At 31.6% G+C, this 15,587-nt stretch overlaps 1 protein-coding gene across 1 annotated transcript; it reads left to right on the top strand.

The window, feature by feature from the left end:
- Positions 1-1,458: 1,458 nt before the first annotated feature.
- On the top strand, positions 1,459-8,763 carry LOC132728147 (metallothionein-like). The gene is made up of 3 exons (XM_060713775.1): positions 1,459-1,612; positions 8,088-8,210; positions 8,446-8,763. The coding sequence occupies exons 1-3, from the start codon at positions 1,585-1,587 to the stop codon at positions 8,520-8,522; spliced, it is 228 nt and encodes a 75-aa protein (XP_060569758.1). The 5' UTR covers positions 1,459-1,584; the 3' UTR covers positions 8,523-8,763.
- Positions 8,764-15,587: the final 6,824 nt, after the last annotated feature.

The following is a 15,587-nucleotide window of genomic DNA, read 5'->3' on the forward strand; positions in this document are numbered from 1 at the left end:
CGTGACCTTTCATGTGTCCGTTTGTTCAACAGTATTTGCGCATTTTGGAAATAAGTTATTTGTACATTTCTCAAACTGTGTTTTTGTTTGAATTAATTTAAGCGCAGATTTTAAATGTATATTGTTCTACAATGAGTATTTTTTCCTTAAGTATTTCTAATATTGATAAAAATAATGAAAAAAGTATAATCAATTTTGGATACTTTTATAAATTATTTCTATAAAAATATTATATTGATAGATCTGGAGTGCTTAGTAATGAGCATGAACAGATAAATTGATCTATAACAATTTATTATCTTTCAAAGATATGTCATAGATATGTCATGCTATAAAAAATATGACCATGTATCTGACACATGTGATCATTATGTGGTTAGTTATCACATATGTTGTCAATCATACTAAATACAATCAACAAAATTAAATATGATATTATACACTTTCCAATATGGACCATTTCACTTAATTTTAACAGCATTATCAGAGAGCTCAAGTCTCTCGCATTTAATTTGTTATATTCGTTCTGTTATTTTCCAAACAAGTTTTGACCATATGTTTGCTAAAAATAGTGCAAGATGACTGCAACTGAACATACGTTAACTTAATTTTGCCAAAGAAAAACAAAGAATCAATTCTCACACATCAAAAGAGTATAGACCTTTGCGATCACAGACGGTCTTGAAATGAGGTATATCCTTGAATTTGAGTAGCGTTTGGTAGCTCCCTTGTTATTTCTCAGCTAGTGTCTGATATTACAAAATTTATCAGGCAAGGCTAAGAAAAACTTTCTTTTTGTGCCGAGCGTAATACATTTTATGATATCAGACTCTTGTTCGGTATTCTAATTATCATGCTTGTAATTTAGATATGCGTTTCTTTCTTTAAATTTCAAATGAAACAAAATCCTTTAAAATCAAGAACCGCTCGAGTTCATGCCGCGCAAAGGTCATATCTTTCAAAAATAGTCCCAAATGTAAGAGGGACTTTAAAATTCAAAATTGATTCAAAGTTTATCAGTTTGATATTTTCAAACTAGATATTCCATTCTCTTCATTTTATTTCAATATGTATCGATGAGGTTCTGATAAAGGCTAAAGCTGAGGGTGACTGATGACAAAAAGCCATTCTAATGCATAATGAAAATATCACAGAATGAATAACAAATCTGCACGTTTTGACATTGTAATAAAATTTTAATACATAAGATCTTGATCTACTTAAAAACCTTCAATAAATCATTTAAGTTGATATAAGTATGGTTGCGTTGCACCGATATCTCCATTTTATCAGCGTGTCTGCCCAACGTAAACCTTACCGTATTAGCAGGATAAACAGATAGTAAATATGGCCATGACCGACTTAAATATTATCGTTGCGAGCCACAATGGACTATATATAGTACAGTATAGGCACGTTGTACAAAGGTTAAATCGATTTTGCACACATCTCTTTCCTGCCGTGTGCAAAATGTAAACAGGAGGTCACGTGGTTGACTGGTTATATTCATTCAAGGCGAAGACATCGGAGTAGACAATTGGGAAAAATTTTGAAGCTGAACTAAACAAAGTGACTGAAAACAAGATGGGTGATCCTTGCAACTGTGCTGAATGTAAGTAAAATATATTATTTTTTTCACAGATCATGGTTACTGTTTACGTTTTTTGCGTTATTTTATCGATTTTTAAAGGAATAATTAATAAGTTGATCTAAATCTACCGATTTCTCATCATGCAACATTTGTTTTAAAAACAGTTTGCGATTTTGAAAAATATTTGCTGGAAACATGATCAAGTCTTCGTTTGGAATTTTAAATGTTCTGCAAAATATAACAGATAGCTCTATCATTTTTGTAATATAATACTGATTTATAATTAGAATTAGTAAAGTAGGAAAGTTTTAATGAGGGCGTTTACCGACTATGTACAATGTATTTGTCTTTCATTTCATTTTATGTTTTATTTGACAGGTAAAATTTTAAGTTGATGTACTTTATTTTCCTTGTTTCAAGTTTGAATGCTGAAACGCACGTAGATCCAAAACCGAGAGATTTTTTGTAAAGTTCAGAAAAAAACCAGTTACATTGTATAAATTCCGTGTAACATGTTAATAATATAGATCTATTTCAAATTCTAGTATTTTGAGATTTGTTAATAGTTATCTTCTATTTGATCTTTTTTCTTGAAAAGATGGGATGCAATGAATATGTGTCATTTAAAGAACTATTCAAATAACAGGTAGTCTGATGTCTAATATAAATTCTCAACCTTCATGTTAAGATTGGAATTTCTATTATTTAGTATCACGGGGATGTCAATTTATTTATTTACTGACGCAGGACACATCTTGCACGCTGAAATTTTCAGGTTTTTTTTTAGTTTATAACTTTATATAATTATGACCTTGGATTCAGTTATAATGTCATGTCAAATGTTGTAAAGAATTTTGCTATGTGAGAAATCAGGCGTAAAAAGGAAGTAGACTCTATGTGAAAATAGATTGATTGATAAATGAATGCAATTCGCTTGGTTTATATTTCCAATTCGACGTTATGTGATCTTTTCATGTTGCCATATCAATAAAATACAAGAAAAGCATTGATGCAAAGCATCAAAGGGCGTCCAAGCAAGAAATGCAGCGAGTGAAGATGAACTAGTAGACATATGATGACAAGTTATTCTTATAAACTACCAAAATTGTATATCACTTATGAATGAGCGGACGAAAGACATTGTTCATTATGAACTTTGATTGGCATGCTAGAGATTAGAATATTAATTACTTGTTATTTCTTATGATCGTGGTTATTAATAGCAACGGATATACATGTATACAATCATTTATAATCCATGTGTGTAACGCATGATCAACACGTACTACACTTGTATAATTGTCCCTTATTATGCGAAGACCCCCTCTTAAGGTATCTGTTCACACTTAGTAAAAATATGACACTGGTTATATTACCATGTTGATCATGTAGAGCATAACTGTTTATTATACAATAATTGACATTACGCCGCCTGTCAATCAAGCTGGCAGGGGTCTTACAGATAAGCCAATCGGCGATCATTATCAGTTTCATGCTAAGATGTCTGAGAAGTCCGCCATTTTCCTTAGACAAGTTATGTGTATAAGACAATGGTGCAGCATTATTTATATTGAAATTTTGATTTTTTTGTCAATTTAAAGCTATTAAAACGGTATATCTAAGTTACAAAATATCCTGACATATTGACAGATGGAGTCAGTTAGTTCATTTTACAAAAAAAAAAAAAAAAAAAAAAATCAGTAACTTTCTATATATAAAGATAATAAGTTATATAGCACTGGCTATACCACATTGCATTAAACAAGGAAAAAGTTTAAACAAATACTCTATTCCTTCCTTCATTACAATTATGTCTATTCATAATCACATAATATATTATAAGAATATAAGATATGACATTTTTGTTCATTTATAACATATTGTCAATAAAATGCTGCAGTAGGAAAAAAGTACTTGCAAATAAAATGAAAACATATGCAATAAATATTTCAGGTGAAATTATTCTACCTAAATATTTCTATTAAAGCTCAATGAATTAAGATTAAAGATTAAATATTTAAATACATCTGCTTCAATAACATCATATCTGATCACGGTTTTAATTTAAGGTTGAGGTATGGTATATTTGAAATTTATTTTGAAGTGAATAATATTGTGTTTTATCACGAAAATATCTAATGTACAAATAAACATATAATCATATATCATACAACAAAGTTACGCAAGGGCAATTTTCTCATTTAATTTTGACAATTTATGCGCAAATGCATTATATATAAGTGATTTCGCACATAAAACCCCAAAAACATTTGTAAATGTTACTGTTTCATTGATATAATTTTACTATTATATGTTCCACTACATCAGTTTTAACTATCTTTGAATTTGTAAACTAAAATGATATTTTGTCAGTAACATCTTTCTTGATGTCAGCAAGAAATATAACAAGATCTTTGCCAAACGTTTTATTCATTAATGCGTGAATGCAGTTATTTGTTACTTTTTTAAATACCATAATACATTTAACTATTCAATAAAAGCATTAAAATTTTATATATACCAAATGATATAAGGTAAATTCATTAGTCACTTTAGTGGCATGACAGTTTCGCGTAAACGTCGGTACCGTCTTTTGTCTAAGGTTCTGAATGACCGGGTCACGTGAATCAGTGGGCGGAGCAATCTCTTCTCTGGCGTAATGTCAATTGTAATATCTATTAATTTTAATAAAAAAAATACAAATTTTATGACTATTGTTTTCTTTTCTTTTTTATGTTTTACGTGCTATTTTAATACTGAGTTTTTATGTTTACCACTCTTTTTTTATTAAAATTGTAAAATAAATTTTAAGAATTCAATTGTCATATTTACCGACGATTAGAAGTCAACACTTAACTGGAAAAAGTCAGTAAATTATCGTTAATCTTTCAATATATAATATTGTTTATTCTTAAACCATGTACATGTACATTTGTATTTTTCTTTATCATTTTTTGAATTATCAATCGATTGAATAATTCATAAAATCTAATTTGTGACTTTGAATAATTCCTCGGCATCTTTACTAAACACGAATAACAGATTAAATAAAATGTTTCAAAGTTGATAATGTCATATTAATACCATAAGCATGTACCTTTTTCTCAATTATTGTACATATTTATTGTTTTTATCTCATATAGATAAAATGAAACATGCTATTGTTGTTGTTGTTGGTTTTTTTTTCGAATTGTAACGATATCAAACATCTACAGACCGGACAATAAACATGTGGTACTATTCGCCGGTCACTAGTAAATCCCGGTCAAAATAGACCGGGAGAGACCGGGAATTACCGATAGGAGTGATAACAAGAAAAATATTACATACATTCGTATGTAATATAGGTACGATTGCATACTACTTTTTGTTGTAATGTAAAATGAACAAACATGTCATGAGATATTTTATATCTTTAAACATTTTCATGGAATGTAATTAATGTATCACCATATTAAAGTTGCATGCCTTCAGATGAGAAAAATGATTTCAAGGAAATCAAAATATGAAAAGAAAATTCACGGTCAATTGACTGCTTTGAAGCATAATCACAAAGTAAAATTACAGGAAATTAAAAACCTTTTTAATACACTTAAGGTAGAATTTCATTGTAAATCATAGTCAAAGATTTGAGATATGATTATTTATTCATATTAACATCATTATGGGTTATATATTAATAAAATAAACCCCGAAAGACACAGTTTGTAAATATTTATTACAATAAAATATGAAAAAGGTATACGCGCCGAGGTTAGCTATAATTAAAATTCCCGCGCTAAGTCGCGGTGGTGCTTGGGATAATCACTTGATACTGTAAATGGTAGCCATTTTACGATACGAATCCTCGAAAACTTTATTCTGCCGAAAAGATATGAAAAAATACTTGCAATTCAAAGTTTGCTGGCTACATAAAGATTATCGATTTACTCTTTGCACACTTTTTCTCTGCCTGAGTATAATAATATTGACGTGTTTTCATTGGCTTAAACCATCACGTTACCAATACACATGTAGGTGTGAAGTAATTTCGTGTTCATTAAAATTATTCCGTTAATAGACATATAACAATCTTATTTACAAATGAAATGATAAAACAACAATCCCAGAAGCATTTAAGATAATAACAATCATTGGAAAAAAAATAAATGCATATAAATTGTAAATTTGTGTATGACAACTCAACCCCCTAAACAAAACATAATAGACTCAACCAAAACAAGCGCCTGCTTCTTCACCTAACTATGTAGTTGTATGACCATGATTAGCAATTTAGCGAACCAAATCTAAGAGATAAACCTATTGTAAAAATAATACTATGACTACAGCAGATTTCGTACAGAAAAGATATATCTATAAATAGATTTTCGGAATATTTAGGTCATCAACTGATCATTCTAGGATACATGTACAACAATAACATACCATGATTACCCACTGTGTACTACAAAACGAGAAATATAAAACCCCGAAGAGCGCGATTTATTGACGGAAAAGGTTATTTAATTTGAAAATGTTTGCATTGCGAAATTCTCCAGTTCGCTATTCATTGTATTCATATCGCGATATTTCATTCTTAATTAATAATCAAGCACCCTCATACCGATCGGAATGATCGGTTTTTATTATGACCGACTAAAAGGCTCGAGAAGTTGCTGTCGCCCTTTCTCATTCCATAAGAGGCGCCGCGCTTCGGCGCAGACGCCAATAAATTACCTACTTACCTTCGAACGTTACTTTACTGTGTAATTAAAACATGATTTAGACTCAAGTTGAATCACAGGTATTCAAATTCTATCTGTCCATCAACCCTTTGGGCAATAAATTTCCCGCGCTATTTTAGTTTTGTTTTTTTGTTTATGGTGTTTTTCTTTTTCTTCGCGCGCGAAAACTCCCAACATTTAGGGTATACAAAAATGATATATGACACAAGTCCTATATTTTTTATATTTATTAACGCTTTAAAACAAAGATAATTTATTGCACCTCTAAACAGTGGGGGTTTCGGTTAAACAGCAAAATTCTTATTTTGATGATTTGATTTACGCTAGTACTACTATTATTTGCAAGCAATCCAATGTTAAAATATTGTTTAATTCCGATTTATTTTATACCTTTATGATGATATAAACAAAATTAGGTCTATATGTGTGTGTGAAAACTACAACACCAACCATTGCTTCGTATGCATCACGCTCGTAAACGGGGTTTTTTTTTAAATCTGGAAACCTTAAAATTTTTGGTATTCATTGTAACATATCGCGACATTTCATTCTTAATTAATAATCAAGCACCCTCATACCGATCGGAATGATCGGCTTTTATTATGACCGACTAAAAGGCTCGAGAAGTTGCTGTCGTCCTTTCTCATTCCATACGAGGCGCCGCGCTTCGGCGCAGACGCCAATAAATTACCTACTTACCTTCGAGCGTTACTTTACTGTGTAATTAAAACATGATTTAGACTCAAGTTGAATCACAGGTATTCAATTTTTATCCGTCCATCGACCCTGAGGGCAATAAATTTCCCGCGCTATTTTAGTTTTGTTTTTTTGTTTATGGTGTTTTTCTTTTTCTTCGCGCGCGAAAACTCCCAACATTTAGGGTATACAAAAATGATATATGACACAAGTCCTATATTTTTTATATTTATTAACGCTTTAAAACAAAGATAATTTATTACACCTCTAAACAGTGGGGATTTCGGTTAAACAGCAAAATTCTTATTTTGATGATTTGATTTACGCTAGTACTACTATTATTTGCAAGCAATCCAATGTTTAAATACTTTTTTAATTCTGATTTATTTTATACCTTTATGATGTTATAAACAAAATTAGGTCTATATGTGTGTGTGTGAAAAAATAGCAAACTACAACACCAACCATTGCTTCGTATGCATCACGCTCGTAAGCGGGTTTTTTTTTACATCTGGCAACCTTAAAATTGTGTTTGAATCTTAACAAAATAAGATGTAAATGGTTGAAATACTTTATCTCAACAGATAGATACCTAGGATAAGTATAGCAGATTTGATAATCACATGCACGAATTTATGGTTAAAACCTATCCACTTTGCAAATATACATATGGAAAAACTAAAGTATTTTTAGATATCTTTAATTTTTAAGCTTAGATTCTTGTAACTTATATAAATAACTTACGAGTTCTTTTCCTGGAACTTATCTGGGTTTTAAAGAATTTTCTAAGCTCCAACTCAGATCTCGAGTATTTGATAGATCGGAAACCTGTCCATAATGTTCATTGACCAATGAAAATCCAGAGATATCAGATAGTATTCAGAAAAAAATTTAATGTACTTGTCAGAGGCTAGTTCTATTGCCATATGAGAAAAGACCGGCGAATGGCTCAAACTTAAGATCCTATGGTTGATAAGCGGATGTAGACCACTGGGCTGTATACTAACGGCTACATATATATACATACACATATATCTAAATAGTTGAAATATATTCATATATAATTTTTATTACAGCTGGAACTTGCAAGTGTTCCGACCAATGTACGAGCGCAGACGGCTGCAAATGTGGTCCTAACTGCAATTGTGGCTCCGATTGCAGCTGTCCCGGATGTAAAGTCGCCACCTGCAAGTGCAGTGGTATGTATAAATTTGAACTTTTGAGATACATAATTAATGTTTATCTTTATTCGATATTTTTATTAGGGCAGTTATCTTCCGTTATCACGTTTTAACATTAATCATGTATAATTAATCGTGTAATCAATAGGTTGAACTTACTTACATCAGTGTTACAGATCTACATAAACAACACTTTTATCCGATTAGTAATTTAGATTATTTGAGCACCACGATTTAACTTGCTTGTTTCCAGGTTCATGTGCATGTGGGAAAGGTTGTACTGGGGAAGGCCCATGCAGATGTGGCAACGACTGCTCGTGCAAAAAGTGATGGGGAGATGTCACGTGGTTTCAGCGGCATGCACGGACACGTTTACTAATATCATGTTACCACTTGCCTAGATTCGCCATGCATTGCTGCAAATCTTCAGATCAGAGATGGTGGTTTCATAATTTTCACCAAATAACATTTGAATAAGACACAAGTCTTATTTTTTCATCATCTCAAAACCGCGTGACATAGATATATTATTTTAGAAAATAAATGTTAAAATAAATGCGAAATAATCATGTTTCTATTGTTTCTTTTTCTATTGCCATCTTGATATGCAATTAAAATAGTTCTATGCATGGACTCCACCAATGAAATAGTTTGCTGTCTCCAAATAATACTGTTTTGATCCTGCCATACTCAGATAAATAGTTGAGAATAATTCAAAATACTACAATCCTTATAGATAACAGAAACTTAAACATGCTCTTTCCAATGACGTCACTCATGAGGACAAGTCCTCTCTAACTTGACCTTTCTGATAAAGGTAACAAATCATGTTCACTAGCATACCTTGAACATGAAGAGCGGAGACGATACTGCCGAAAATTTCTCAAAATTAGTGTTAAGGTTTGGAAAATGATAACTTTTCCGCTTTTCCCACAAGAAGACTTTTTATTGTTACATGTTACGCAGCTAGCCGGAAAAAGTGGGCGACTACTCAGCTGCCCACTGTTGCCTGAAATAATGAATGGATGCATCTCCGATAGCCCACCGACGTAACATATTTTTGAACTGGGATATTAGAAATAGTTTTTAGCTCGACTATTCGAAGAAAATGGAGAGCTATTGCAGTCGCCCCGTCGTCCGGGTCAGCGTCTGCTTTGGTTAAAGTTTTTTGTAAAGTCAAATATCTCAATTATTGCTTGAGATATTCAATTGAATCTTACAATACTTATTTATAGTAACAATGTTCATCAGATTGAAAGTTGGATAACTCTGCCTACAATATTTACAGAATTATGCCCCTTTTTAACTTACAAAAATTTTGGTCAAAGTTTTTTTGTAAAGTCAAGTATCTCAATTATTGTTTGAGATATTCAATTGAAATTTAAAATACTTTTTTATAGTAACAATGTACATCAGTTTGCGAAGTTGCATAAGTCTGTCTGTAATATTTGCAGAATTATGCCCCTTTGAAAATTAGAAATGTTGGTTAAAGGTCTGAAGAGCTATCAAAGGTATTTACTTGAAACTTTACACATGTACTTAGGGTAATAATTGAAGGTCACATCTCAAGATCCATTACTCTGCCATGTATTTTAACTGAATTATGCCCCCTTTTGAACTAAAAAATCTCCTTTTCTTGATTAAGTTTTACATGCAAGTTTTGCATATCTCTGAAACTATTAAAGATACAATTTTGAAACTGCATATGTATATTTGTGGTCATAAATAATGATCACTGAACAGCACGCATATCTGTGCCATGTATTTAGGCTGTTTTATCTCCCCTTTTTTACTTAGTCTCTTGGTTAATGTTTACAAGTAAGTTTTACATGCCTCAATAACTATCGGAGATTTTGATTTGAAACTTCACATATTCATGAAGGGTCATAATTTATGTCACGACCAAGTTCCGTAACTCTATCTTGCATTTAGGCTGATTTATCTTCCATTTTCTACTTAGTATCTTGGTTAATGTTTACATGCAAGGTTACTTATTTAAATCTTCACATGTGCATTTAGGGTCATAATTGTAAGTCACTGACCAAGATCCATAATTCTATCTTGCTTTTATGCTGATTTTTCTCCCCTTTTGAACTTTATACCTAGTTTAACATTAAGGTGCAATAATTATTACAGAACAATCATTATCATTTCCAAAGAGATATTTCTCTCAATTCATTTCCTTTATTAACATGATTGTCCATTCACACTCCAACACACCCATTACAAAACTGCTGACTTGTTCCTTGATTTTAAAAGGAATTTGTTGCATACATTTTTATAATTAAAAATAAGGGTTCCTGATAATTTAATCTTTTTACACATTTTTGTTCACAGGTAGAGGCCTTTTTATAATTAATGTGTACTCTTGTGTACAGAAGTTCTTCTGCTATCATAATTATTTACATCTTTTAATTTTAGACACCTTTACACATTGCAATTTGACCGAAAGAGTACTTTGTTCAAAAATGTTTTTGCTTTGCTCAAATGTTGTTTTTTTTGCTTTTATGATAGTCAGATTCATATTGGTAACTTATGCTTATGACGGCATCTTCCATTTTATATATTCATAAAATAAAATACTAACAAAAAGTACCAGTTGTTTCATTTATAACTGCAGGCCTCGACTCTAACTTTTTTAGCAGGTGGTAAGCCTGATTTGAAATTAAGGTGGTCCTTCCAGGAATCAGGTGGTCAATTATTATTATTATTATATCATTTTACTTCAAATTTAGAAAAAAATATGCTTAAAATTGATGACAAAGATGTATTATTAATCTTAAGTAAACAGATAGATCTCTATTTTAGATATATATGTATATTTTTTTTCTTATCAGAAATTAAGGAGAGCAAGTTAGTACGTATTCTATCGGGCAGATATTTTTTGTCTCATTCACAACAGGCTCTTATTTATGTTAACTTTTATATTGAATTGATTTCTCCCTCAACTCAAGTTAGGGAATAGTGTATCCATTTTCTTACTGTTATACAAATATTCATTGCTGATATGTGGTACGACTTATAATTATGATAATTACATGTATCTTTTTTAGATTAACATTTTTAATAAAACTAATAAATTATCTTAAAACAAGGAAATATCCAAATGATAAAAAATAACAATGTTTTATATAACTATAGTTAAGTTTATTTTTCTCACTCATTTATCATGAATACAGAAGTTTTACCTCTATGCTGCTTGTGGGTTGATATTCATATTTGACATTGATTATTTTTAACAATTTAAAGTAATTTCTGGAGGAAATGGATCTTTATCGTTAAACAGTTAAAATTAAGATAAGTAGCGAAGAATTACTACTGAGTAGATGTATTTTTCCAGTTCCTTTTGTTTGCTGCCATTATTTAAGTATAAGAAACTTTAAGTTGATCTGATATCCGATACGATATCATAATTACCATCGTCTGATACACACGGTTGATTAATATGTAACATAACATAACTGTTAATGGTTCCGTCGTAGGTATCCAAAGATGCATAATTTTTAGCATCATTTGAATGAATTTTGTTCCTTAATTGATATCACAAATTCTTAACTCTTTTAACTTGCATAAACAAAATTTTAGCGACTTAAAATGGAAATGAACTTCTTTAACTAATCAGAGATTAATGAACCATATACATGAACATATGACAAATGATTTTAAATGTTAAATTTTTATAGACGGACCAATGGCTTTTAAAATTAGGTGGTCCTTGCCAAAATCAGGTGGTCTCGGACCAACGGACCACCGCTAATGTCGAGGCCTGTCAACTGGATCTTTTTGAATAAATATTTCAATTTTCACTTGCAGTACTTCAAACTTCTTTTGAAAAGACATGTTCATAATAATATTCTGATAAATATAAAAAGCATTTCAACTAAACCAGCTGGGCTAGCGCACAGGTAGTGCTGGTCTGTCAAAAGGTAGACCTGTATTCAACCCCTGTCCTTTCCATTAGTCCAATGCCATTATTTTGATAACTGTTCTAATTGTCGAGCATGCTGTCATCGGGCAGCTCTGATTTCCTTTTTTTCAAATTTATGCCCCTTTTTATACTCAATGAAACTCATGGTTAACATTTTGCTTGTAAGCTGGTATCTCCCTAACTACTAAAGGGAATGGAATGAAAGTTAACATACATTTTCACTGTGATTTTTAACATGATTGGCACAGGTCCCATAACTCTGATTTACTTATTTACATATTTATGCCCCTTTTATACTCAACGAAACATCCTTGTGAATAGCCGAGCATTGCTGTCCACGACAGCTCTTGTTATTTTGAAGATATGACCTTATAAAGGTTAAAGATAAATACTTATTTAAACATATGGATAAAGTCAAAAGAGGTCACTGATCTTTAGTACTTTGACTTGACACATATTTCACTTGTAACAATTGATAAAGAATGGGACGGGAAGGCCAGGGATTGGGCAATGATGACTACTTTTGTTATTAGGAAAGGTCACTTTTGGTGTCGTGGGGGATTGTTTTATCCATTATCTGTTGAATTTTAGACAAGAACTGTTGACTTGTGAAATAGGTAATAAACTATTTGTAAATAATTGGGTCATCTTAAATGAACTTCTATAATGTTCTAACGTAGTCCTAAAACGGTTCATCCTGTCGTCGGCTCTTTCTATACCACATTTTTATCTTGAAAATTTATTCTAAATTTCGGCAAATGGATTACACGAGGTTGAAACGCCGTATGAATCTCAAAATAGAGCATCGGTGAAAAATATACATGTATGTATGTGAATTTCCGCTGCTTCAGATGTTTTTTTTTTATTTGTTTGCATGTAGATAAAGTAAAATAATCGAACTTGCCCCCGTCCGGCGGTGGCTCTTCAGACTCAAGGTCACCCAGATATTGGATTTTTTTAATCTTTTTTTTTAGAGGTGACATTTCTTTGGCTTCAGGTTCCAAATTGCAGTACGAAAAAACTCTAGAAGACTTGTTTTAAATTTTGAATTGTTGTTTCTCAAGGTAATAGTTCGATCAAGCGCCCAAAGGTCTCCGGGGCATTTGATAAGCCAAAAGGCATGATGACCCTGATTTGAAAGGGACTTGCATGTGTACTAAATGCTGTAAGAGGTTTGCTGGCAGAGTCCATTTTATCTGATAGAATTTCGAGGTCCTGTGTATTATTAAACGTTCCAGTCTGGCATTTTCACTTCCAGCTAACTTCACTGCGCTTGTAGCAGTACCAACTTTATTCGGAGACGCTGACAAGTTTTATTTTCTATTTGAAACTGTTTAAATAATGAGAAACAATTCACATGTACCATCTTCTCGATCGCGATTCTGGTCGTCATGATATTGATGCTGCTCTGAATGATAATGATGACTACAACGATACAGCAGATGATACATTACGACCGTTAATACGGATGTTGCCACTGATGATCTTGGTGATGATGTCAGAAATGATGGTCGTCATGGTTTCAAATAGTAATGACGATATAGATTATGGTAGTGGTCTTCTTAATGATGATGATGATGATGATGATGGAAAAATCAAAGATATTGATAATGATGACGAGGTTATTAATCGCCTTTGTGATTGAATTAATTATGCTTTTGGTGATGGTTATTGATATTATGATGATAATGAAGAAGATGATGATGATGATAGTCGTCATATATATATATATATTGTCTGTAATGGTGATAATAAACAGAAAAAAAAAGTTTTTGGCGATGATGATATGTTTTGATGTTTTATTATTTAAATAACACTGTCGTATTGAGCGGAGAATATGTCGCACAAGACGGATGCCATTATAACTTTTGAATATATATCACACGTCTTACATATTGGATCTGTAACATAAAGGAGAGGAAACGAATCAACAGAAATATAATAACTGTTTTGTTCTCATTAGGATTGTTTTGGAAAAAAATATATCTTGGAAAAAAGAGGTATAAAGATAGGTTAATGACATAAAATTTAATTTAACCTCAGAACAGATAATTGTACTTCAATACCGTTAATCTTAGTGACACACACCTAACTTTTGATAGAGAATGTGATGGAAAGGCAAGGGAATGTACTATTAGAGTTAGTAATGACTTTTTTGTAGAAGATAATTATCATTCTCGTTTTATCCCAGTTCAATCATGCAAACATATTTTTTGAAATACTTAATGGTGATTCTTTTCAAATGGGAGACTACTTCTTCAATGTTTAATGAAACTCCTCGAATGAGTTGTTTCTCTTGGACTATACTCGTACACGTGTTTAATAAAAAGGAACGAATTTGATAATGAAGATTTTCTTGTTCATTTTGAAATTTCAATCTAAAATCTAAGAATCTCATTGGCCAATCTAGAATGATATTAAGCACTTTTTGAAGTGAAACTATAACCTTCACCACTTTATTTAATTTTACCCGTGAAATATGGTGCTATATCAGTCAAATATATTTCATATTTTTTAAAAATAAATATGAAATATAAATATGAAAGTGGGCGGAGTCAAAACTCATATTTATTTTAAGGGACTTCTTTCGCCATTTTGTTTGAAAAATCTGAAAAATACAAGACAACTTTTTGTTGAATTTTGCTTTGAAAACTATCTAGAATGATAGAAAATTGTCTAACTAAGAAAATAAATCCGAACACCAATATCTTTAATTCAGTAATTAACGCTGTACAGACGTTTAAAGAGTTGTTTACGTGACGTCACAATGTAGCGCCAAATATCGCGTGCAAAACAAGACGCATTACTATATTACTGCGCGCTATACTATTGCAGTTGCATAGCAAGCAATGGGGTTCATAACCATTTTTCTTTGATAATGAAATTAAATAAAAAGGTTATTTTTTCGTTTTTCGTGAAATAGTGTATATATTTTCACTCAACATGATAAAATGCCACATATTTTCACTCGCCGTCCCGGCTCGTGAAAATATGTGGCATTTTATCATGTTTCGTGAAAATATATTCCATATTTCACTCAAACGAAAAAAATATCCTCTTAATATTCTTCTCTGTATTTATAATTTCTATTTATAAGGAAAACGCCAATGTTGTGTTAGTCGACTGGGAAAAGGGGGCTGACAATCTACTGGACTATAATCAGGCGGTAGCAAACTGTCGTGTTGTTGGGGCTATTATTGCACGACTGATGACGTCACTACACACGTCAACGGGAGCTAGTTTTGGAAATATGTATGTTATAGGGCACAGTTTAGGCGCTCACATAGCCGGGTATGCCGGTGAAAAGATCAACTCACTGGGAAGGATCACGGGTATTTATGCAAAATTTTGAAAATAGAATGAATAAATGGAAACCTAAAAAGGCACTCAATACGGAAATATAAAATATGTTACTGTTTCGGTTTTGAATGAGCCTTTTTTATGGACGGTAGTTATAAGCTTCCCCC

Source organism: Ruditapes philippinarum, unplaced genomic scaffold (genome assembly GCF_026571515.1).
Source record: "Ruditapes philippinarum isolate M1 unplaced genomic scaffold, ASM2657151v2 ctg22185_1_1_1_1, whole genome shotgun sequence".
In the NCBI taxonomy this organism is placed as follows: domain Eukaryota; kingdom Metazoa; phylum Mollusca; class Bivalvia; order Venerida; family Veneridae; genus Ruditapes; species Ruditapes philippinarum.

What these genes read in the sequence shown, in the direction of transcription:
- LOC132728147 (XM_060713775.1), top strand. Translation starts at nt 1,585, where the DNA reads ATGGGTGATCCTTGCAACTGTGCTGAAT. An exon ending in TCCTTGCAACTGTGCTGAAT is followed by an intron (nt 1,613 to 8,087) that starts GTAAGTAAAATA and finishes TTTTTATTACAG; the next exon opens with CTGGAACTTGCAAGTGTTCC. An exon ending in CGCCACCTGCAAGTGCAGTG is followed by an intron (nt 8,211 to 8,445) that starts GTATGTATAAAT and finishes GCTTGTTTCCAG; the next exon opens with GTTCATGTGCATGTGGGAAA.